The 24,037-nt window shown below is 39.1% G+C and overlaps 2 protein-coding genes and 1 long non-coding RNA gene across 6 annotated transcripts; all 3 read left to right on the top strand.

The window, feature by feature from the left end:
• The first annotated feature begins 11,158 nt into the window (after window positions 1–11,158).
• On the top strand, window positions 11,159–13,997 carry LOC133828827 (uncharacterized). 2 transcript variants are annotated; one of them, XR_009891332.1, is made up of 4 exons: window positions 11,159–11,662; window positions 12,151–12,284; window positions 13,114–13,172; window positions 13,320–13,997. It is a non-coding gene; the product is annotated as an uncharacterized LOC133828827 (long non-coding RNA). The 2 variants fall into 2 exon arrangements; XR_009891333.1 differs by having other exon boundaries at window positions 12,146–12,284.
• Window positions 13,998–14,433: 436 nt separating this feature from the next.
• LOC133831899 (protein ALP1-like) lies at window positions 14,434–16,005 on the top strand. The gene is made up of 4 exons (XM_062262304.1): window positions 14,434–14,454; window positions 14,553–15,080; window positions 15,174–15,402; window positions 15,482–16,005. Exons 1-4 carry the CDS (start codon window positions 14,434–14,436, stop codon window positions 16,003–16,005), a joined length of 1,302 nt encoding a protein of 433 aa, XP_062118288.1.
• A 409-nt stretch (window positions 16,006–16,414) lies between these two features.
• On the top strand, window positions 16,415–21,218 carry LOC133829964 (uncharacterized). Of its 3 annotated transcripts, none has more exons than XM_062259831.1 (10): window positions 16,415–16,593; window positions 17,162–17,375; window positions 17,495–17,652; window positions 17,778–17,923; window positions 18,531–18,599; window positions 18,672–18,764; window positions 19,615–19,776; window positions 19,884–19,990; window positions 20,290–20,465; window positions 20,556–21,218. In XM_062259831.1, exons 1-10 carry the CDS (start codon window positions 16,482–16,484, stop codon window positions 20,813–20,815), a joined length of 1,497 nt encoding a protein of 498 aa, XP_062115815.1. In that variant the 5' UTR covers window positions 16,415–16,481; the 3' UTR covers window positions 20,816–21,218. The 3 variants fall into 3 exon arrangements, with proteins under 3 accessions (XP_062115815.1, XP_062115817.1, XP_062115816.1); XM_062259832.1 differs by having other exon boundaries at window positions 16,417–16,593; window positions 20,571–21,218; XM_062259833.1 differs by lacking the exon at window positions 20,290–20,465 and having other exon boundaries at window positions 20,571–20,782.
• Window positions 21,219–24,037: the final 2,819 nt, after the last annotated feature.

The raw sequence follows: 24,037 nt of genomic DNA, 5'->3' as shown, positions 1-24,037 counted from the left end.
AGGAGCCATCCATGTATCTTCTGTACGAATTTCCATGTTGGCTTCGACCACATCAATGCTTGGTTTACTTAATCTTTCTACTGGGACTATGTTCAAGGTGTCAGCATCTTTAGCACTTGCAAGTTTGGCCAAGGCGTCTGCATTCGAATTTTGGTCTCGCGGGATCTGCTGGAGCGTGTACTTTGTAAACTGGGCTAGCAAATCTTTCGTTTTGTTAAGGTAGGCCATCATCTTTAATCCTCGCGCTTGATATTCTCCCAGGACCTGATTCACGACCAGCTGAGAGTCGCTGTAAATATCGAGCGCTTTTATACTCATATCCCTGGCCATTCTCAGTCCAGCGAGGAGCGCTTCGTATTCTGCTTCATTGTTTGACGCTACGAAGTCAAACCTGATTGCGCAGTGAAATCGATGCCCTTCGGGCGTTATCAATATCACTCCCACTCCAGCGTGGGATTCATTGGATGATCCATCCGTGAATAGCTTCCACGAAGGAGTCTCGTCTTGAGGCATGGGCGCGTCAGGTTGTTTGCGCAGCTCACTGTTGGGGAGTTCGGTGAACTCCGCAATAAAATCGGCCAAGGCTTGCCCTTTTATTGCTGCTCGCGGTGAATAAGTTACATCGAACTGTCCTAATTCGACCGCCCATTTTAACAGTCGTCCAGCCGCCTCAGGTTTTTGGAGGACTTGCCGAAGGGGCTGGTCGGTCAGAACTGTGATAGGATGGGCTTGGAAGTATGGACGCAACTTTCTGGAGGCTAGAATTAGGCAGTATGATAATCTTTCGATCGGTGGATATTTCAATTCTGCACCGATAAGCCTTTTGCTGACGTAATAAACAGCTTTCTGTACGCTTTCTTCCTCCCGTATTAGTACCGCACTAGCAGCAACTTCGGTAATCGCCAGATAAATATACAAAGTCTCTCCTTCGATTGGTTTTGATAGGATGGGAGGTTGCGACATATGAGCCTTTAAGGTCTGGAATGCTTGCTCACAGTCTTCCGTCCATTCAAACTTCTTATTTCCCCTGAGTAGATTGAAGAATGGAACGCACTTGTCAGTTGATTTTGAGATGAATCTACTCAGGGCAGCGATCCTTCCGGTCAGGCTTTGTACATCCTTGATTTTCTTCGGCGACTTCATGTCGATCAGGGCTTTTATCTTGTCGGGGTTGGCTTCGATTCCTCTTGAATTTACTATAAACCCCAAAAACTTCCCTGATCCGACTCCAAAGGAACATTTGAGGGGGTTTAATTTCATCTGATACTTGTTCAACACGTCAAAGCATTTATGCAAATCCCTCACATGTCCTTCTGCCCTTTTGGAATTTACGAGCATGTCATCCACATATACCTCCATGCTTATCCCAATTAGCTCTTTGAACATGTGGTTGACCAGTCGTTGGTAAGTCGCACCTGCGTTTTTCAGTCCGAAGGGCATTACTTTGTAACAATACAATCCCGTATCGATCCGAAAGCTGGTGTGATCCTCGTCAGGGGGATGCATGCTGATTTGGTTGTAACCCGAATACGCATCCATGAACGAGAGGATCTCATGTCCTACAGTTGCATCGACTAGCTGGTCGATCCTCAGGAGTGGGAAGCAATCTTTTGGGCAGGCTTTATTGAGGTTTGTAAAATCCACACAGGTCCGCCACTTGCCGTTAGGCTTGGGGACCAGCACCGGATTTGAGACCCACGACGGATAAAACGCTACCCTGATGAACCCGTTTTCTTTAAGTCTTTCGACTTCTTCTTTTAAGGCCTTTGATCTATCTTTATCGAGCAGCCTTCTTTTTTGTTGCACCGGTGGAAAGGCTTTGTTTATGTTCAGGACATGGCTGATTACTGCAGGGTCTATCCCAACCATGTCTTTATGCGACCAGGCGAAAACTTCCTGGTTCTCTTGCAAGAATCCCACCAGTGCCTGTTTTGTGGTAGGTTCTAAATTCTTCCCAACTCTTACGACTCTGGTTGGGTCTTTTTCATCGAGTTGGACCTCTTCCAGGTCCTCGATGGGTCCTATATTTTCGTCAAAATCCCCAAAGCGAGGATCCAAATCTATATCCTCACTTTGGGCAACACCCTATTTGGTGACTTTACCACTTGATTGGGTTTGTCTGTCTTCTGTCATCTGCAATCGTTCTGGGGTAGCACTCCTCGACGCTCCACTTTTTGCCTTTGTGATCGAGGCGTTATAGCACTCCCTGGCTTCCCTTTGGTTTCCCAAAACACATCCTACCCCTGTATCCGTTGGGAACTTCATGGCTAGGTGCCACATGGAGATGATGGCCTTCAGCTCAACCAGTATGGGTCTTCCAAAAACGGCGTTATACGCTGAAGGACAATCGACCACTACAAAAGTGGTGAGTAGTGTCCTTGAGGCAGGCGTTGTACCCGTTGTTATTGGGAGTTTGATTGTTCCGGCTGGTGCGAGTCCTTCTCCAGAGAAGCCGTATATGGTTTGATTGCAGGGCTCCAAGTCCTTTACGGACAACTTCATGCGTTCCAGCGTTGATTTATACAGGATGTTTACTGAACTTCCTGTATCGACCAGTACTCTTTTTACCATCATATTGTCCATCTGGATATCCACGACCAGCGGATCGGAATGTGGGAACCGGACGTGCTGGGCATCGCCCTCAGAGAAGGTTATCCCGTACTCCTCTGAGCGAGCCTTTTTCGGCGCGCGGTCCTCCACAGTCATCATCTCGATGTCCTGGTCGTGGCGTAGAGTTCGAGCATATTGTTCTCTGGCCTTTCCGCTATTTCCCGCGAGGTGCGGGCCTCCACAGATGGTTAAGAGCGTTCCGGCTACGGGGGCAGGCTGTAATGGTGGCGAGCGCTGGCGTGTGGACGTCTGCTCGTTGCCACCTGGAGCTTCTCGTTGGGAAGTTCCCGAGGCCCGTACGTACCTTCTCAAGTGTCCTTATCTTATAAGGAACTCGATTTCGTCTTTTAACTGGTTGCATTCATTAGTGTCATGTCCGTAGTCGTTATGGTAACGACAGAACTTGGTGGTGTCTCTTTTCGAAATGTCTTTTCGAATGGGCCCAGGTTTCTTGTAAGGCACACTAGAGCTTGTGGCCTGGTAAACCTCTCCCCGAGACTCGATGAGGGCAGTGTAGTTAGTGAACCTAGGTTCATAACGATTACCCTTTGCTCGTTTATTGTCGGAGGTGGAAGGCTCGTTATATGGCCGTTTCCCACCATTTTTGTCATTACCGTTGCCGTTTTTATGGCCTTTGCCATTTCCATCAGGTTTGGACCCATTGGCGGCTTTGGAAGGTTCGGCGGCCTTTTTACCCTTTCTCGAGGGTTTCCCATCGTCAGCAATGGCTTCCTCGAGCTTTATGTAACGATCGGCTCGATCCAAGAACTCTTGGGTCATTTTAACTCCTTCCTTTCGGAGACTCTTCTAGAGGGGAGAGCAACGCTTTACCCCTGCGGTAATGGGCATCATCTTGCCTTCGTCTCCTACTATTTTTGCTCCAGCCACCGCCCTCATAAATCGTTGGACGTAGTCCTTCACTGACTCTCCGTCCTGCTGACGGATCTCGACCAGTTGGTTTGCTTCGGTCGGGTGGACACGACCCGCGTAGAACTGTCCGTAGAACTCCCTTACGAACATTTCCTAGGAAACTATGCTTGCGGGTGGGAACTTAAAAAACCACTCCTGCGCGGCTTCAGAAAGTGTTGCAGGAAAGATCCTGCACCGAGCGTCTTCAGACACTTTCTGAATGTCCATTTGGATTTCAAACTTATTCACATGCGAGACGGGATCCCCGTATCCATCAAAGTTCGGGAGCGTAGGCATCTTGAACTTGCTGGGAGTCTCTGCGTTGGCTATCCTTTGGACAAAAGGAGTGCCTTTTCTTCTATCGTGGTCGATGTAAGAGGTTCTTCCCCTGACCAGCTGTTGCACAGCCTGATTCAGTGCGTCTATCTGGGCTTGCAATGCAGTAGGAATAGCTCCGGTCTCTGCTGCTGGAGGGATGTTCTCACCATGCTTCTCTCGACGATCATTGAGTATGTCCCTTAGGTCTTCCTCCCTTCTCCGTTGCTCGCTACCTCCGAGCCGGTTGAAGACATTATTTTGCCTGGGTTGCCCCCCAACATCTTGTCTATTTGGTTGGTCACCTTGAGGTATTTGGCTCCTGCTTTTACCTCTATTTCCGTTCCTCCCATCAGCATTGCCCTTGCCTGAGTCAGCCTCGTTGTATCCGTGGCCATCTTTGAACCTTGATTGGCTGTGGTAAGATTGGCTGTTCCCTCTATTCCCATCTCTGGCAGAAACGCCCCGAGCGTTAGAGGGTGGCCTGCGCTGGTCGCGATGTCCCCGTGCATTATCATGCCGTGGGGGTCCACGGACCGCAGAGCCTAACTCCGAGTCCCTCCTGTTACCAGGAGGGTAGTGACCTTTGTTCGCTTGGTGTGGCCCATCATTCTCACGGTGTCTAGGACTACGAGGCTGTCGTTCGGCCCTATTCTGCCTTTGCTGCGGGGGATTACCTCGAGCAGCTTGGGATGGTGGATTTGCCTCGGGGTCCAGTGGGACGTCGTCATGGGGCATCTGAGGCTGCTCGGGCCTTTGCAGACTTGAAGGATGGATTGGTGGGCTAGGATTGGGACCCTCCCGAGGTGGCCCATTCTCAGGTTGGTTAGGCTGCGAGGCAGGTGCGGCCTGATTTCTTGCCAACAGCAAGGCTGCTTCGAGGGCTGCCATGGCCTCAGTCTGGCGGCGATCCACCTCTGCTTGTCTCTCGCTCAACTCCGCCCACTGACGATCAAGTTCCTGCTGCTGCCTTGCCATGGCTTCTGCGGCAGTCTCTTGATTGGCCCTCAGACTAGCCAATTCTTCTTGCAACGCGCCCAGGGTACTCTTCAGCGTCGCATCGTCCATTTCCTCCTCTTCAAAATCTAGTTGCGGCTCATCTTTCGCCATGCTTGCGGGTGGAGGAGGAGGTGGTGGATTTGACGGTGCAGCGGCGGCAGTCTGGCCAGCTTTCCTTCCTGCTTTCGCCATCAGTTTTCTTAACAGCAATGAATTGTCCTCTCAATGAAAGCACCAGAATGTTGACCCACGATTTGGCCAACTGACACGGAGTCAAAATATGAGTGATATGGACAAATATAAAGAGAATAATATAATGACGAAAGTAAAGAAAACACATCAATTTATAGTGGTTCGGCCCCAGGATCTGGTAATGACCTATGTCCACTTAGAATTATATTGATATGAAATCAAAAGTGTGATCAGAGAACTTGGGTTCAATGAGTTTCAGCACTTCACTTAAAGCAATACAAGTTTTCTAGGAGAAATTCTATCTCTCTATGATTTTTCAGCCAAAAAAAAGTCCCCTTCCCTTGAGCTATATCTTGCTATTTATAGGCTCAAGGATTACAGAATATTGTTGCAGATATTATCCCCTGAATAGTGGGATATTCAGAAGATTGCATGAGATAAATTCGGGATTCACAAAGATCTTCCCACAAATGTTGCTTTGCCAGTGGAACCACCGACCAGACTGGTTGTGGCAAAGATAGGCTTGTCATGCTTCTGGTGTGTCTCCTGGTCGATACTCTAGCAGATGCTTCCAGGTATCAGCCACGTATCAATAAATTATTCGCCACGTCACCAATGCTAATTTTCCTGATAACACCAAGTTATTTATAACCAAACATCACACTATGACTACTGAACCTGAGCTTAAGATTTGATCAAGAAAGTCGTCCTCTTCATCAGATGATGAGCTGAAGTCCCTATGAAGCTGAATGGTCTTTCCTTTCCCAGGTTGTGTGGGAATGACACGTCTGTGTTGATCCTCTGGCAGGGGTTCCCTAATGATAAGGTCACCTGGTCTACGAGAGTAGGGAGACGGTCCGGGAGAGAACTGATTGGTCACTACCTCGGTGTCAATGTTGGACTGGTTAGTTGCATTCGCTTCCTCAGTAGTACTTTCTACTAAGATGTTTTGGTTACTTGGTAACAGCCCCACCATCTGAAGATTGTCCACGTTAACCAACTCTTTTACATTCTTCTCCTCGGTGGACATGTTAGCCAATTCTTCTGCTCGGGAACACATTTCCTTGGTAGGCAAGGGCTGGTGAAATGGACCCGCATGTGTAAAAGCTAAGTTGTTGGCTTTGATATCTGAAGTCAGAAAATACTCTGTATAGTATTTTCCGAGATTTGATTTATGAGCGATACCATGGAGGTATTTGATCCCTTTATGCCTGTGGAATAGGTGGAAAAAATCTGTATTCTTGTGGCTTGAGTTGGTCCTGAAGTCGAAGAGGTAGTGCACTTTATGAGGAGTGGGTGGATCCCAACCTTGCAGGAAGTAAAGAATGTATAAAGTGGACAATGCCTGAATCCCATTGGGAGCAATCTGGAAAGGAGAAACGTTGAAGTAGTCCGCTACTGACCGAAAGAAAGGATGCAGCGGAATGGTAGCTACTGCGAATACGTGGTACCTAGACCAGGCACAGTAAGGTCCACCAAGCTTGTTGGCTTTCTGATGAGGGCGCAGACATATCACGTTAACCCCTTTTAAGCCCGAGGCTTGAATGTGTTTGTCGAACATGCAGGGGTTAAGTTTGGAGGGTTTGGCTGTAAACCAAGAGGGTGTTTCTTCTTCGTCTTTTCTTGGTTTTTGAATGGCTAATTGTTGAATCTCGGTGGTAAATTTCTGAATGATTTTTCTCCGAGGCTTGCTGGGTTTTTGTATCTGGCGAGGCGGTCTTGGAGAAGCCGCAGTTCAGACTTCACTGCGTTCCACTACTTTCTGTGCCGCTCTGTGAGCCACCTGAGGGTCTTGGTCCTGAGGAAGTCTATTGGATTTCTTCACCCTCATTTCTAAATGTTCAACCTGTTGATTGAGAAACTGTTCTTCGTGGAGGAAATATAAGGTTGATCGGGGAAGGATCTTTTTAATACGGCGAAGGCGATCATCGGGGGTGCGACTTCTAGGAGACTTCGATGAAGAGTGCTACTTTGAGGAGTATCGCTTGATTGCGGAATGGAGGTGTCAGAATTTGTATGGTTGTCACCTCCCCTATAGTTGAAGCGATTCATCTACAAAAAATAAAAATGGGGAGGTGAGTAACCAAACAAATATAAATCAATCAGTTCAACATGAAAATATTTATTTTTATACTTAGAAAATATTTATCTAAGTAGTAAAAATATAACGTGCATGAGGGAAAAAGAAATTTGATGGCTAAAAGTGCTTAAGGTCCCGAGGAGCTGTATAGGCATGGTGTCTGAGCAGGCGTGCCTAGTGTCCGGGCGGATGGTGATGACCGATCGGGTGGTGGTGAATGCATGCATCTGAGGGGCAACGCTTGGGTTCTGAGCAGCTGGCTTCATGTCCGAACAACGTGCGTGGTGTCTGAGCGGAGGTGTCCGTGTCCGATCGGCCAGCATGCGCATCTGGTGACCGAGCCGAAGTGTGCACCCGAGGAGCGCAGCAGGTGCGCATGGCCGAGCGGCTGGGCAGGCAAGCGTCCAAGTGTCCGATCAAGTGCGTGCCATCTAGGCAGGCGTGTGCGCACCCGAGGAGCACAGCAGGCGTGCGTGGTTACTGATCGGTACAGTTTTGGTTGCATCAAGGGATCCGAGGAGCATCAAGGTTCTAAGGGGCTATTTTTTGGTGTTCGATCGGTGGGCACAATGATAAGCCGAACATGTTTGTGTCCGAGCAGTGAGAGGTGTGTCCCATTGATTTTGGGACATGCCCGAATATTCAAACAAAAAAGAGCCATGACCGATCGGCCATGAACATTTTCCCTAAACCTGTTTCGAGAAAGCCTAAATCCCAAAAGACCACTGACACAAACACTTTTTTCTCACCCAAAATACACAACAACAAGATCAAAATATGGGATTTGAAAGGTTCATATGAAGTTCTAGGGATCATATTTATCATCAAATACTCAAGGACCCAAATATGCAATTTGGGATAGAAAGTTAATTTTTCTTCAAATTTTTATGAAATTGAAGACAAAATTGATTTACCCATAGCCTACATAACATCAAAACAGCCACAATACACATTATATATCAAAGATTCATACACAAATTCAAGGGAGTATTTCCTATGGGGGTTTCGACCTACAAGTTTTTTCTTAAGCTTTGAGAAAAAAAAAACATAAATGGAGATGAGGAAGAAGAACTTACCCAAATGTGTTGATTTCTTGAAGAATCCTTGGATTTTCTTGGAGAAAATTGGAGCCTTCCTTGGAGTTTTGGAGGTTGTCGGCCAAGAGATGGAGGGGCTTTGAGAGGTCACGGCCGAAAGAGAATGAGGAGGTTTGTGAGCCTTTTGATTTTCTTTTTTCTTGTGAGATTGTGAGCACTTATGGGTCTATTTAAAGGGAAAAAGTGGAAATTGTCACTTATTCTTAGACTCTTGGAATTCCCTTGGGTATATTTTCTCCCCCACGATTGGAGCAGTTAATTATAGTGATCATGGTCTGCTATGGCGTCGTGGTTTGTTGCATAGGCGAGAAAATGTGTACAGTTAGTTTTTTTATTTTTTTTATTTATACCGTCAACAGTGGAGAAAAAAAGTTTATTATGTGAGAATATCATATAATAAACTTGGGGGGAAAATGTTATCCCCAAAATTTGAAAACGATGACATGGCAATAGAAGTGACAAATGACAAGGAATGGTTGGGTAATCTAGCTTAAGAGTGATTCGATAGACCGGTAAAGATTTTTGACTGACCAGTCAAGTGTCATGACCAACCAGTCATGTGCTTGTCCGACCAGTCAGGTGCTTGTCCGACCAGACATGTGTTTGGCCGACCAGTCATTTGTAGATCGGTAAAGATTTTTGACTGACTAGTCAAGTGTCATGACTGACCAGTCATGTGCTTGTCCGACCAGTCAGGTGCTTGTCCGACCGGTCAAGTGTTTGGCCGACCAGTGAGAGTGTGGCCGACCGGCGAAGTGCAGTTTTCCTTCTGGGTGTGATGTGGACTGACTAAACAGATCATTGCTACATAAAAAAGATCCTAGTAACAGCTTCAGCTAGAATCGATCATACTAGCGCGAGAATCTCTCATATTATCCCAAAGAATCGCATATTGTTGTATTTTAGATGTTATTATTAATTAAATATTGAAAGAAAAACAGAAAGATCCTGATTATAAGGGACTGCGTTTGTACGATCCTGGGCTTATAAATACAAAGCTTATATTCAGATTCTAATTTTCCTAAGAGAGTATTTGTATCTTGAGAGAAATATTGTATTATTTTCATCTGCACTGAAGAAACTCAGTTGACTCAGGTTCATCTGATCTTGAGTGTAGATTCATAATCATAACTCTAAGTGGACTAGGTTATTACCAACACATTGGGGTTGAACCACTATAAAAATTGTCTGTGTCGTATTTTTTTTCTTGAAGGTTTATTGTCGTTTTGACGTCTACACGTCGTTGGCCAAAACCGCGGTCAACAGTATTGTGATTAAGTCTGTGCTCCACAAGTTGCTCAACATCTAAAGCCACAACTGGAAAAATGTTGGAAAATAACATAATGAGCTAACGCTCAGTAAGTAAATCTCATGCATACACATACACATGAATGTCGTGAGTTTGAAGTGCACATATACTCATATGCTGGCTTATAATATTTATACATTTCATTTATTGATCAAGCACCTGCAAACTTTACTTTTGTACGTTTTCTCTTTTCACTTTCACATTGTTATAGCCCATTATCTTATGTGCACACTGTTCGATTTAGCCAATACCTGCAGGGCTTGTTACACATGTAATATAAAATCCCATGGGTTCTCCTCCAGCTAGCCATCATCGCAGCTGGACTCATCATATTACTCATTTCATCGTTGCCATAACTACCATACTTATTACACATATAAATGGAGGAGAAAGACGGGAACATGACACACATATCTGAATGGTCAACTCTGACCTAGCCCTCACTAGTGGGTAGCCACTATAAGTCTTCGAAACCTCCATTTCTTTACTAAACTTACTTAATTGCTTTATCAAAACAGATGCAATCACAAAAAGTTTTTTTTTTTTGGCAAAACAATGCTTTTTCGATGAAAAATCGATGGTGTTTCGATGTAAAATTGATGGTGTTTCGATGCTATTGTGATGCAATCATGAAAACTTGATTTTTAGCCAAAATGATGCTTTTTCGATGCAATTTCGTTGCTCTGCACTGAAATTTGACGAAAACTTTGGAGGTTCATATTTTTTCATTCAAATGTCTGTTTCAGATGATTTTTTTTTATTTTGGTATTTTTTTCGAGATCTACAAGATTAGAGAGAGAGAGAGAGAGAGAGAGTGAGAGAATGAGAGATGTTAGAGAGAGAGTTCAGATTGAGAGAGAAAATGGTTGTTTGAATGTTAGGGGTATTTTTGTCTAAAAAATTGAATTTGTCATATATTTGAGATAGTAACTTATGTTAGTATATTAAAAAATTTAAGTAAATTATCATGCATATAATATGAAATTTCCCTTAAACAATTGGTTCCAAAACAAACAATAAAAATATTAAAATATAGTATATGTCTTAATTAATGTAGAATACAAGGGTGAAAACTCTTTTTGATTCCTTTTTAATCATCTTTTGATTAAATCAAAGCCAGCTTTAATGATTGTAACTAATAATCATTGATTAAATCAAAACACAATCTTATTTTTTTTTATAAGTTAGGAGAAAGGGTATGTAGGCAGCTCTATTACGAGTGCAGCCCTAATATTTTTAAAAATAAAATACTAAATTAAATTTTTTTATTTGTTAATTTTTGGTATGTAAATGTTATATTAACTATATATCCAAATAAATCATCTTATTTGGCTCAAGGTGAATTTTTGATTTGAATGATTTATTTATAAATTTACAATAGTCTTCATTGTTAACATTTTTACATTTTTCTTAATTAATATTTTCAAATAGAAATATGCTTGGTAGCTAAATAAATGTAAAAATTGAAAGAAAAAAAAAACAAGTGTTAGAATAACTCTTACATAAATAATATATATAAAAAATAATGCGAGGAATGAAATAAAACTAAAAAGTTGAGAAATTAAGAGACACGAGAAAGAAAATAGATAAATGATAGAGAAAATAAAAATATAAGTTGGGAAATTATGTGACATTTATTAAAGAAAAATGTTATTTTATGAGCATTATTTTATAGGCATAAAGAAAAATCTTTCTGAAAAAAAAAACATAAAGAAAAAAAAAAGAAAAGATAAAAGAAAAAAGAAAACAAAGTAAATTAGGGTGTGATTGGTATGGTTTTGGGATACAATTTATTGTTTTCAAATATTAAAGCTTGGTGGGACCCTTTAAAATATCTGATTGGAAGTTTATTTTTGAAAACTAAACTCAAATCAATTTCTCAAATTTATAAAGAAAATGAGAAAACAATAAATACACGTTTTCAGAGTTTTGCAATATTTCAATCTAAAAACCCTAAAATCATTTTGTAAACTTTCTCCTTCTCATTTTCTCTCTGCGCCGCCTCTCTGTCAAAAGCAGAGTTCTTCTTCTTCTTCCACAAAACCACACCATTCAAACTTTTCTTCTTCTCTGTTATTAATCAGATCAACTAACCAGTCCTCTGTTGTCTTCTCTCGTGATCAGCCAGTCTTTTCCTCTCCATTACACAAGGTAAAATCTTCTAATATTATATATATTGGTATATATATATATATATAAGAGTATTTCTGAGTAGTAAAGAAGTAAGTTATGAGTATATATATATATATAAAAGTATATATATATATAAAAGTATCTCCTGAGTAGTAAAGTAGTAAATATATATATATATATAGATTTAAGAAAAAATCGTATGGCTTTTGAGTAGTGGTCAGGGTATATATTTATATATATATATTTACTACTTTTTTAAGTATAGTTTCGAATATCTATATATATATACATAGATTTAAGAAAAAATTGTATGGCTTTTGAGTAGTGCTCAGGGTATATATTTATATATATATATATATTTACTACTTTTTTAAGTATAGTTTCAAATATATATATATACAGAGAGATTTTTCATGTATAGCTTTGCAGCAGATGACTTAGTTTTGAATATATATATATATATGTAGAGGGGTTTCTCATGTGCAGCTGGCTGATTTGTAGCACAGGGACGCCGTTGCCAGCACCAGGCAGGGGAGGGACGCCGTTGCCAGCACCAGGCAGGGGAGAAGCATTTTCGATCTAAGATTGCGGGTTGACGGAGAGACACCATTGCCGAACTGAGTGCGATAGTCGGGTTGAGGTATAGTCTGACTAAGTGGATTGAGGTTTCTTTGTATAAGCATGTTCGATTTATATGTTTCGATTTATATGTTTGCAACTTCATTTTTTGTGGTCTATATTTTGTTTTCAGTTTTGCAGTACTTTGAATTTGTGTTTCCTGGTTTTGTTTTGCCTTTGTGTTTTACTGGTTTGTACCTTTGTGACGGGTTTCATTGGAAAAAAAAAAAAGAATGAAGTTTGTACTTTATATTGAACGAGGTGATGAGTTAATTTTTTTTTTATTTTTTATTTTATGATGAATTCTGTTGAATTTATTGAAAGACAAACTTTTCAATTTAAGAAAGGAATAATAGACACGTTGTCATGTATGGTGTGCAAACCATTTTTTAATTTGTTCTTAGGAAATAATAAAATGGGTGGTGCTGATAAAAGTATTGTTATATAAATTGTTTTATTTTAGCAATTTGACTATGAAATAAATCTATAACAAGATCAAAATTAAAAAAGAGAATGGAAAACCTTATGAAAAATATTGGCGACAATCTTAAGTTGACAGATTGGCAGCCAATAATATTAATTAGTTGACATTTTGATTTCTAGTTTGGAGTGAAACAGCTAGAAGTAGGCCATTACTGTTGAGGCCGAAACAAAATAAAATTTCTTGCCTTTTATTTTTACTTTCTGTTTTGATTCATAAGTTTAGTTCTCTTATTTTGCTTAATCTTTATAGTGTTCTGTTTTGTGTTGAGTTTAGTATATTAGCATATATTCGACTTCTTGATGAATACCAATCTAAAAGTTTTGCATTCTTTTTTTTTTTTTTTTTTATCTTTTGTTTGAAGCAACAGCTGACCACAACACCATCACACCATTGTAGTCCATTTACGCTCAACCTGCATCATCTAAGGTGAGCTCTTTCTCTCCCTCTCTCTACTTTCTTTACATCTCTAGAATTCTTTGATTTGAATGTTTGATTTTGAAAACTTGGGCTATTAAATTTAAAAGAAGCATTATTTATGAAGACATAGATTGTGATAGTTAAAATTATGATTAGATGGCTGAGAAGAATGTAGACATTGACGATCATGCTTCTTGGCCTGAGGCTATTGAATCACATTTTATTAGTCTTCTATATGAAGAAGCCAAAAAAGGATTACAAACAACAACCTTGGACAAAAAGGGATGGCTGAAAATAGAAAATGACATATTAAATTCTTTTGGAAAGAGATATAAAATGCATCAATTGAAATCCAAATTCAATCGGTTAAGAAAGGCACATCGTGAATTTTCTCATCTTTTGGAACAAACTGGTATGGGATGGGATCCTCAAACAAGTACTGTTACAGCAAATGATGAAGTATGGGACACTTATCTAAAGGTAATATACTTACATTATACTTGTGTTGTTGATTACTTGATTATTCTAAATTCATGTTACATTGTAACGTTATGTGTTTTTGGATTTTTGTAGAAATATCCAAATGCAAAAAGATTTCGAAAAAAAGGATTGCAACATTATGAGATGCTTGGAGAAATATTCAATAATACAACAGCCACTGGTGGGATGAGTTATGCCTCCACTCAACTTCCGCCTTCTTCAGTTGAAGAACGCCAACAAGAGCGTCATTTTGTTGGAACTGGAGCACATGTTGATGTTGGTTTTGAATTTGATGGTGATAATTATGGAGAGGAGGAAGAAGTTACTGGTGTACGTCGTCGAGCTACTTCTGCTCCACCAGATGACCAAAACCAAAAGAGAAAAAGAACAAAGGGGCCAATCCATCCATCGACCATGTGATGGAAGAACTTGCAAAAAGTATTTCTGCTAAGACTGAGGCATCACTAGTACGGAGTGAGACTATGCGTAAGTATTATGAATCGAGGGAAAGGAGAATTAGCGAGGAAACCAGCAATGTCACTAACTCTTACAATGTGGAAGATTGTCAAAACATTCTAGATGGTATTCCAAATCTGGATAACAAAATATACCTCAAAGCGTTGCAAGAGTTTGTAGCAACCCCAGAATGGCGTGGAATATTCATGAGAATGAATGAGGAGCGTCGTCGTGCTTATCTTGATTCATTGATGGGGTGATTTAATATTGTTTATTAATTATGAGTTTGTCTGTCATGAACTACTAAACCATGAAGTTTACATTTTCTTAAATAATGTGTAATGAACTTAACTTGGTATTTATTATCATGATTGAACTATCTTATGTGGTGCCTTGTTATTTCTTTAACTTTTGTGAATTTTCGAATTAAACTTTTATTATTGTCATAATTAGGTACCTAAGATGGATGATTCAGATGAGGAGTTTGAAATATTATTTGGTGATACTTCTTCTTCATCAAGCGAGGAATTAATTGGTCAAGTTATCATGCTTAATCGATTACAAGAGATGCAAAAATCTCAACAGATTAGACGACCACTACGCACTTCAGATATGTCTGGACGTCAATATTTACTTGAGCTGTTAAATGGACACCCTGATAGATTGTTTTACACAATTAGAATGGACATTAATACTTTTAGATCTTTATGTCGTCGATTAGTTGAAATGGAAGTCATAGAACATGATAGGGTAATTAGTGTTGAAGAAGCTGTTGTCATGTTTCTATGGATAGTTACACACAACCAACGAGTTAGAACTGTGGCTGAAAGATATCAACATTCAGGAGAAACTGTTTGTCGTCAGTTTGGTAGAGTGCTAGATGCATTGTGTTATTTAGGAAATGAAGTAATAAGGCCTCTTGACTTTAACACTGTGCAAGCAGAAATTCAAAATAATTCAAAGTATTTCCCATGGTTTAAGGTAAATTTTGTCTGTTAATTTTAATAATATACCAGTTATAATTCATATCAATTTAATTGATGTTGGTAATGATTTATCTAATTTGTTCTGCAGGATTGTGTTGGAGCAATTGATGGTACTCATGTAAGTGCAGTTGCACCAACTCTAAAACAACTTGCATTTAGAGGAAGAAAAATAGATGTAACACAAAATGTAATGGCTGCATGCTCCTTTAATATGATGTTTACTTATGTCTACGCTGGATGGGAAGGAACAGCTAATGATTCCCGAGTGCTTCTTGATGCAATGAGAAAAGATGATAACTTCCCTATGCCACCACAAGGTATTAAAATAAACTAATTTTGATACATTATAATTTTCTTTCAAATGTTCTTATATATTAATAATTTCTTTTAATGTAGGAAAATACTATGTTGTTGATTCTGGTTATCCAAATATGCCTGGGTTTCTAGCACCATATCGTGGTGAACGTTATCACTTGCGTCGTTTTAGAGGAAGAGGGAACCACCCTAGAGGTGCAATGGAGTTATTCAATTATAGACACTCATCATTGCGTAATGTGATTGAACGTTGTTTTGGACTTCTAAAAGCTAGGTTTCCAATTTTGAAGTCAATGCCTCCATACTTGCTTGGAAAGCAACGTCGAATACCAATAGCATGTTGTGCTATCCATAACTGGATTAGAATGCATTCTATTAATGATGAAATGTTTGAACAATATTCAGTTGATGCCAGAACTGTAGAAGATATTGAAGGAACTGAAAGCCAATCTAATACAACAACTGAAAACCAACAAGAAGGAGATGGAGCAGGAATTTCCGAGACACCAGAGTTGAATTTCAGTCAAGCTTATATGGCCCAGATGGAAAATGTTAGAGATGACATTGCTGGACAAATGTGGCTTAGTTATAACAACAATACTTAAATAATTGAAAAAAAATGTAACTTTAATTTAGAAAAAAACCAAAATTAGTAACCATGCAATATTATTATGAATATAATCAATGTACTATTATTAAATTTTAATTTTGATTTATCAATATTATTAATTTTTACTTAATCAAGTTTCTTTAAAAAATCAAAATTTAATATAATACATCCTATATATATATAATATATAAAATTAAAATAATTTTCAGATTGAGCCGAACCAATCACATATTCTGTTTCTGTTATATTTTCAAATTTATTACCAATCACAGATTCAATTTTTTAAAATTCAAAAACAATTTACAGACAGTGAACCAATCACATTTTCAGAAACATGTTTTCAATAACTAAATTCAGATTTTCATTTCAGAATCACAATTTTAGAAAACTCAATTTTCTAATCACGAACCAATCAGCCCCTTATGTTTCCCCATTCGACACCAGAAGGCGGGAAGTGAAGCTCAAGCTGCAATGGAGTCTACTAAGGATGCCCTAATTTCTACATGCATTCTTCCCCTTCTCTTGCTCTTTCTTCCATCTTCGTCTTCTTCCACAGTTCCAGCATCCAATCAACATTCTTTAGGTAGCTTCTCTTCTCTCTCACCTGTCATGAAATTTTCGCTTGCCCTTATCTGAATTCTTGAATCCTGTAGTCTTTACTTTGCAATATGAACTATGTGAATTTATTTTTCAAAATTGTTTTTGTTTAAGGAAAGTTCTGTTATTTCTTGTGTCTAGCTTGTGAAAAGCTCATGTTTTGTCTTTATAACATGTGAGAGTTGTTCCCATTGGGTTCTTTGATAGTTATTGTAGCCATTTTATTTAATTATAATGTATTTAGGTACTTTTCCTTCCATGCAAGAACTGTTGAACAAAAATTAAGGGCTATGCATTCTAGTGTCTTTGGTTTACTTATCTTATTTGTATCACTAAAAGAAATGCAATTTATTTTCTTCAAGAAACTGGGGTATTTGAATTTTGTGCCTTTATGGATTCCTTTTCTCTTTTGGGAGAGTGAGATAAAAGTTGAAGATCCAAAGTAAAATTTCTTTTATATATTTTGCTTGCACACGATGAATCAGAGTGGAATTTTAATGTTATATCATTGCAGACTGGTATATGTAGAGCTTTTTATGGCTTTGATTTTGCAGTTGTTGCTCCATTTTCTATGTTGCAATTATCTCATGGCCTACCAGTGAAATACTCCCACAATTCCAAGCCTGGCACTTCCATGGTCTGTGAAAGGGTTCATGTTTATGGATCATCGAGGATTAAAAACTTTAGAAAGTTTGCTCATTCAGTCACGTTGAAGGTATCGGCTAAAGATTCAAGTGTTTTTCCAAAGGCTGAGGTTTGCTTCCATAGGTGCGTCGTTATCTTCCAGAGTCAATTTTCAATTTTATAGCATTTTTAGTGTATTCTTTTGGTGTCTCATAGCAGCTTGTGTTTTAGACAACTAGGGTAATCTATCTTTAAATCTGCAGGAACTTATCTACGGGGATAGGATTGTGCCCCAATAGCCGATGGGAGAAAATTTCCAATGGTTCATGGGCTCGTTCCATGTCACCTTTTGGTTACAAGCTTTTAGATATCCGGACTACTAATTTATCTTTAGAAGACTTTGTGGTATCTATTGAAGAAGGTAACCTGCCTAAGCTTTACAGTCAGATAGTTTTCTCTTTCAATGGAATCATTGCATTACTGCCTAGTTCAAATGCTTTGCTCTCTTTATATCACACACTCTCTCTGTCCCTTCTTTTTTGGCAGGATTTTTCCCTTGTCGTGTAATATGTTTGATCTTGGGTATTATCTTCATGAGTTTGGCTCCCAATCTGAGCAACTCGTTAGCATTTTACTATGGCAGTACAATAGCAACTGGTGTCATCCTTGTAATATTGATTGCCTTTTTTCAGGTTCTGCATTTCTTTCTCTTGTACTATTTCTAACTTGTTTATGTAGGCCTTGTTATTTACTAAAGATCAAAGAAAGCATTTCTTCACTGGTAGCCATTGACATAAAAATGACTAATGAATTGCTTGCCTAAATCACTTTGTTGTGATGCTTAACTCTTGTATCTACTCCAGAATCTTGTTTACCAGACACACTCATACTTTATTGATAAGTCTTTCTTGTTATGTTCGTTGTTATGTTTGTGTGACTTCTTATCATTATGCATGTGGGCTATCTTTAGTCATGTTTGCTACCATATGAACATTAGAAATAAGTGATGGATATTGTGAAGTTTCTTAGAAGGATTCTATCATGTCAAGTTAGAGATGAAGTTAAAATTCTATCTGCTTGTAAATTTCACTTGATACATGATTATGTAGTAATTTTATGTGCGAGTTGTACCATGTGCCATTCCTTTCTAGATACATTTGTTTTATCACAATTTTGGTGAGGGTATCTTTTTAAATGAGAATGAATGATCTGTTGCATTCATTTCTGGAAAAATAACTTGGTTTTGTTTGGAAAATTTTTTTGATGTAATTCTACACTTTGTTTTGGTTTCATTAACAGGGACTGAAAAAGACAAGGAATCTTCATCCTACTCATCCAAAGACTGCATTGTTAATCTATTCATCTGTTGTAGGTATCAGCTCTTAATCCTTATTTTCTTTAATCTTCATGAGCATGACACATTTACGTGTCATTTCTCAGGTTGGTTACGTGTCATTTCTCTTCTACCGCTTTCCTCAATTGTTGCATTCAATACTTGTGGAGATTGGAATCGATGAGGAAATATTATATGCTGTAAGTAATTTTGACTATTAGTTTTATAATTGCATTGTTTCTCTGCTTTGAAAGCCTACAATAGATTTTATTGCAAGTTATTCTATAATGGTTAGCCTTTTCTAATCATAGAGAAGAATGGATGTAAAGCAGCCCATTTCCTTTTTCAATTCTCTTGGAAATATGTCACTTCACTTTAGTGTTACACAATAAATTATTTAGTAGATGGTTGTAGTGTTAAGATAAATATGCTTTTCTGATAATCATTGGTGGCAGCATGGTTTTAAAAAACGATGGAGGATCCTCGAGGCGAGGCGGTGAAAAAATGTTTCTGAGGCACACGCCTCACACTGATGAGGCGCACTTGATGCGCATGCCTCTGAGGCGAAACGCACTTGGGCGCATGCCTCATTTTATTTATGTGATTTGGCTGTTTTATTGTGCCTCACGTGGGTTTTTTTTTAATTGTTTTTAAGAGTTGTTTTTGGGATTTTAAATGAGTTAAATGAGCTTTAGTTTGAGCTTTTTTTAGCAGATTTTTAATAAATGAAACAGGCAAATAAAAGCATAAAAACATTTCTCCCTCTTCTCCTATCATCACCTCTCGACAGCTCTTCTCCCCTCTGCCTCCCAAGTCACGAAATAGCTGCCCTCCTCTCTCATCTCTCATGACAAATTTTAAGACTTATAACTAGTACTTTTATGTCTTTGATATGAAATTATGTGTTGTTTGTTATGAATTTTATGACATTTCATGAATTTTATGATATTTTTTAATTTTATTTGTTCTTATTGTTGAGGCGTACGCCTTGCGGTACTAAGAGAAAACGCCTCACCTCACGATTTCGCCTTTCAAAACCTTGGGTGGCAGTTGGTGTTATTTCTGCTGTTTCTCAACATTCTTGCTGGTGCATGGTTGGGTGTTTGGGTGGTTCGCAAATGTATCCTAACAAAAGATGGATCAATTGATTTTAGCACATCCCACTTTGTTGAATGGTTCTTCCGAATCCTGTCTGCAGTTTTACTTCTTCAGGTTCTTATCCTCTATTAGTATTATTAATGTTTCCATGCTGATTAATTATAAATATATATTTATATATTTTACTACTGCATATATGAGGAATACTTCGTTATTTACAGAGTTCTGTGGATCCCATAGTGGCAATGGAGGCTTTAGTTTTTGGAATATTAATCTCTTCACTTTCTAGAAGAATCTTTAGATTGAGAATCCTTCGTCGCATCCATAGGTAAGGCTATTTTTTTTCCATTTCTGAAGCTCAATTGCAGCTGTTGTCTTGCTTTTATTACATTCAAAATCAGTAGGTCTAATACCAACAATGGATATAGTGGGGAAGGAAATTCAGACTCTATGCATAACAGAAGGAACCCCTATAATGACCATTTCATTCTCTTTGATACACGTGCATAAATGTTTACTAAATCTTTGTAGTTTAGATAAATTAATCTAAAACCGTTAACAATGTTGTGTGTATGTTGCTTTTTCTGTGCCATGGATGACATAGATATCTTTGTAACACCTTTTCAGAAATTTAACAAAATTAGCTCATAGGAGGCACAGAAAGTCACATTTGTCTGACCTTTCCTCTTCTGAAGATTCTCATGATAAATACACTTACAAGATCCAAAGCAATGAAGACTTCAATTTCCGAACAGGGTATCAATCAAAGGGATTTTCTATAGCTCCAGGCAGTTATGATCATGGTTTGCTTCTGTTGATATCTACCGTCTAATAAAGAAAACATGGACCCTACCAACTTGATTTGGTTTTACTAAATGTTTTGTTTTATGAAGATGTTTATGTTTCAGGTTTGAGTGGCAATACCTCCAATCAGCTATACTTATCTAGTTTTCACACCACACCTGAAAGGAGAAGATTCTCAAAGCCTGTTTGGGAAAAGTTCACAAGAGACTCCACCGAGAAAGCCCTTGAAGAGCTTGTTTCTTCCCCTGGTTTCGGAAAATGGCTTTCCAGAAGTGCAGAGAGAATTAGTGTTACTCCACCTAGTGGCAGAAGAGCCGAAAAACAGGGCAAGTGGTTTCGATTTTTTTAAGCAGTTCTTAATCAGCTCGTAGGTGAATCATGATGGGCAAGCATATTAGACACACAGTGCATGAAAAGTTGGGATGGAGAAGAGAAGATGGCATTGCTATATGCCATCGAAGGAGGCTAAGTACATCAGCAATCACCTGCGCTAGAGTGTGCTGTTTCTTAAATTTGGTGGTATTGGAGGCTTCGGCTGCACTGCATAAAAAAGGCCATGTGAGAGAGAACAAGATGAGTAAATGGATGGAGATGTGGATCTGTGGAGTGTGCAACGGATTTTACTTACAAATATAATTATGCATTTGACCCCTGTATTTTGTGCTTATATTTAAGATTGACTTTACTTTTTAGAAGATGACATATGTAACAGCTTCAGATTTGTAAATAGTAACAAAGTTAGCCATTCTGAATTCTGATGAATGCTACTGCCAATAAAGTCAAATCCATCCTTCCAATGAAATGTCTTTATTAGAAAATAATGGCAGTAGAATAAAAGTGTAATATTAATTAGATTAGAATTTTCAGCTGAATGTTAAACGTGTCTAAAGAAGTGAGATTAATAGATTAAATTATATAAAAGTAAAAGTATAGAAGAATGTGTTAGAGAATATATTATTCCATAGAAATATGGAAAACCAAAATACAACTTTATGTGAAAAATACAATAGACAAGGTAATTGATTAAAAAAATGCTACAACTCAATTGCACAAAATACAAGTAAATAGATTTGAGAAGTAGTAGAAGAGAAGAAGATTTGAGAAGTAGCAGAAGAGAAGAAGATTACAAACTCAAAGTATGAATAATACAAATATATAAACTAAGAAAGAAATAAAACAAAAGATGTAAAGAACAAGAATAAAAACAAGATTCTCACACAACCAAAGTGTAGTATAGTGGGTGTAGCGTCCCAAATCTGCTAATAGGGCTTATGAACTTGATTAGCGTGTCAGGGAGGTAATAATTAGATATAATTAAGTTAATATGTGAATTAAATGATTATGTGATTAGAAATGCATGTTTATGTGAATTAAATGTGCATGTGAATTAAATATGCATATTTATAATTTTGGTCTGTTGATGGCATAAATGTGATATATATGTGTATTGTGATTAATATCACGAGTGTGTGGTGATTGATGGCATAACGGAGTCGAATACCCGGCTCGAGAAGAGCCTAGGGGTATTTTGGGAATATAGTATGTGCTCGGGAATTACAGGGTAATAGGTAGTAATTTAGCAATTATTTGGGCATGTCGAGATTAAATGAGGATTTATAGGAACACTCGAGGGTTTAGCGGGATGTGGCAATTGATGGAATTTCCCTTGGTGACACTAGAGGATTTAGGATAGTCTTGAGGGCATTTTGGACTTTTTGGCAAAGAGATAGACTTAAACATTGGGCAGTTGAGACTCTTGAACCACTTAGAAGAAAAACAGAGTTCTCATAACTATCTTACTCTCTCTCTCTCTCTCACGACTCCCTCTATCTCTCTTTGGTGCTTGGAAATTTGAGGAATTCTTGAGGACTCCAGGCTAAGAAATTGGAGGATTGGACTTGCTAAGCTTGAGAATTAGCTCAAGGTTGAAGATATCTCTGAGGTAAGGGTTTAAAGTTGAGTTATTTTTATGTTTAATTCTATTGAGAGTTTGAAAGTTGCATGGGAGTTGGGCTTTGATTTGGTTTTGGGTGTGTGGTAAAGGTATGTAATTGTTTCTGAATTGTTGTGATGGTTAGGCTATGTGGATGAGGATTCTAGACTTGATTCTAGGTTTAAGTGGTGTTTGGAGTGGGAATTATTGATTTGGGCTTGGGGCAAATGCAGTAGAAAGCTTTATTTATGGGTTTCAGGGGCTCGCACCGCGGCCCGCTTGAACGCAGAAGCCTGGGGGCCTCGGAAATTTGGCCAGGCATCGCGGTGCAGGGCTTAGTGCGTCGCGGCTCGTGTCCTCCAGCAAAGAGGGCTTTACCCTCTGACTTGGAGCGGCCACGACCCTAAAGGGCATGTCGCAACCCAAAATGGAAAGAAAGGGGAAATGGAAGTTTTAAGCTCAGGAACTCAAATGTTAAGGCCCAGGAAGGATTCTACTACCCGGCTTAATAGAATCCAAGGTCCCAAAGATTAGATTAATATTCCGAAGTTATTAATTGGTTTAAGGCTTGATGGATGGTTATTATGAATGCGTTGTGACTAGGTTTTCAACGAGGCTCGGGTTAGAGGTTTGTGCTCGGGATCGCAGTACTCAGACAGCTCAGGACACAGGTAAGAAAATTGTTGTACCCGTAGAGCAGGGTACGACCCTATTGTTTGTGTTTGAAGGCGCGAACCTATTGTTTATGTTTAATATATGTGATTATTATGCTGTGTTATGCATGTTTATGAGTGAACGACGAAGGCTAGGAATGACGAAGGCCGGGAACGGCAAGAAGCCGGGTACGGCAAGGGGTCGGGATCGGCGTTAAGCACGGAGAGTGAAGGTCGCTAGGGCGAGACCCTTCTAGGGTGCTGTATCCACTCGCTTAGTGAAGACCATGAACCCAGGGCCTGGTAAAGCACCTGGGTTGGCATAGGCCACTGTATGGTAGTTTTTTTACTGTTTTGCTGCATATTGTGGATTGATATGTGTAGTTTATAATGTATTGAGTTTTCTTGCTGGGCTTCGGCTCACGGGTGCTCTATGGTGCAGGTAAGGGCAAATGGAAAGTTGACCAACCATGAGTACGGAGAGCGTGGAGCAACGGGTACATGTTCGGCCTACCTGGCTGCAACGACCAGGGTTATTTTGGGGAAATGTATTGTAATGAACTGGTTTTTTGCCTAGGTCTAACGTAATTATATTTTGAGTTGTATTATAATTTCTAAACAATATTTTGGGATCCCAACTATGTAACTTTTTATGATTTCAATGAATGTCCAAATCTTTATTATTTACGTCATTAAACGAGTTTTATTTCAATTTAGTCACACTTTTAACCTAAAACCCCGATTAGCGAGCTAACGACACATTTATAACTCACATAGTAATGACTCTAAGGTAGTAGGGTGTTACAACTTGGTATAAGAGCATGCCAAGGTTTATGGTTCCTGGAGTTCGACTGAACATGTACACTCGCTGCCAGTGACAAGCTCGACTCATGGTTGGTTGGTATTTAATGAATTATATGCTTAGTTTCTTGCTTAAGTTGCCCTACTTGTCTGAATGTATAGATCTAGCATGATGAATGTGTTG

The sequence above is a fragment of the Humulus lupulus genome, chromosome 4 (assembly GCF_963169125.1).
Source record: "Humulus lupulus chromosome 4, drHumLupu1.1, whole genome shotgun sequence".
NCBI lineage: Eukaryota > Viridiplantae > Streptophyta > Magnoliopsida > Rosales > Cannabaceae > Humulus > Humulus lupulus.
The sequence above is the reverse complement of the archived record's forward strand: the minus strand, read 5'-3'. Positions and strand labels throughout refer to the sequence as shown.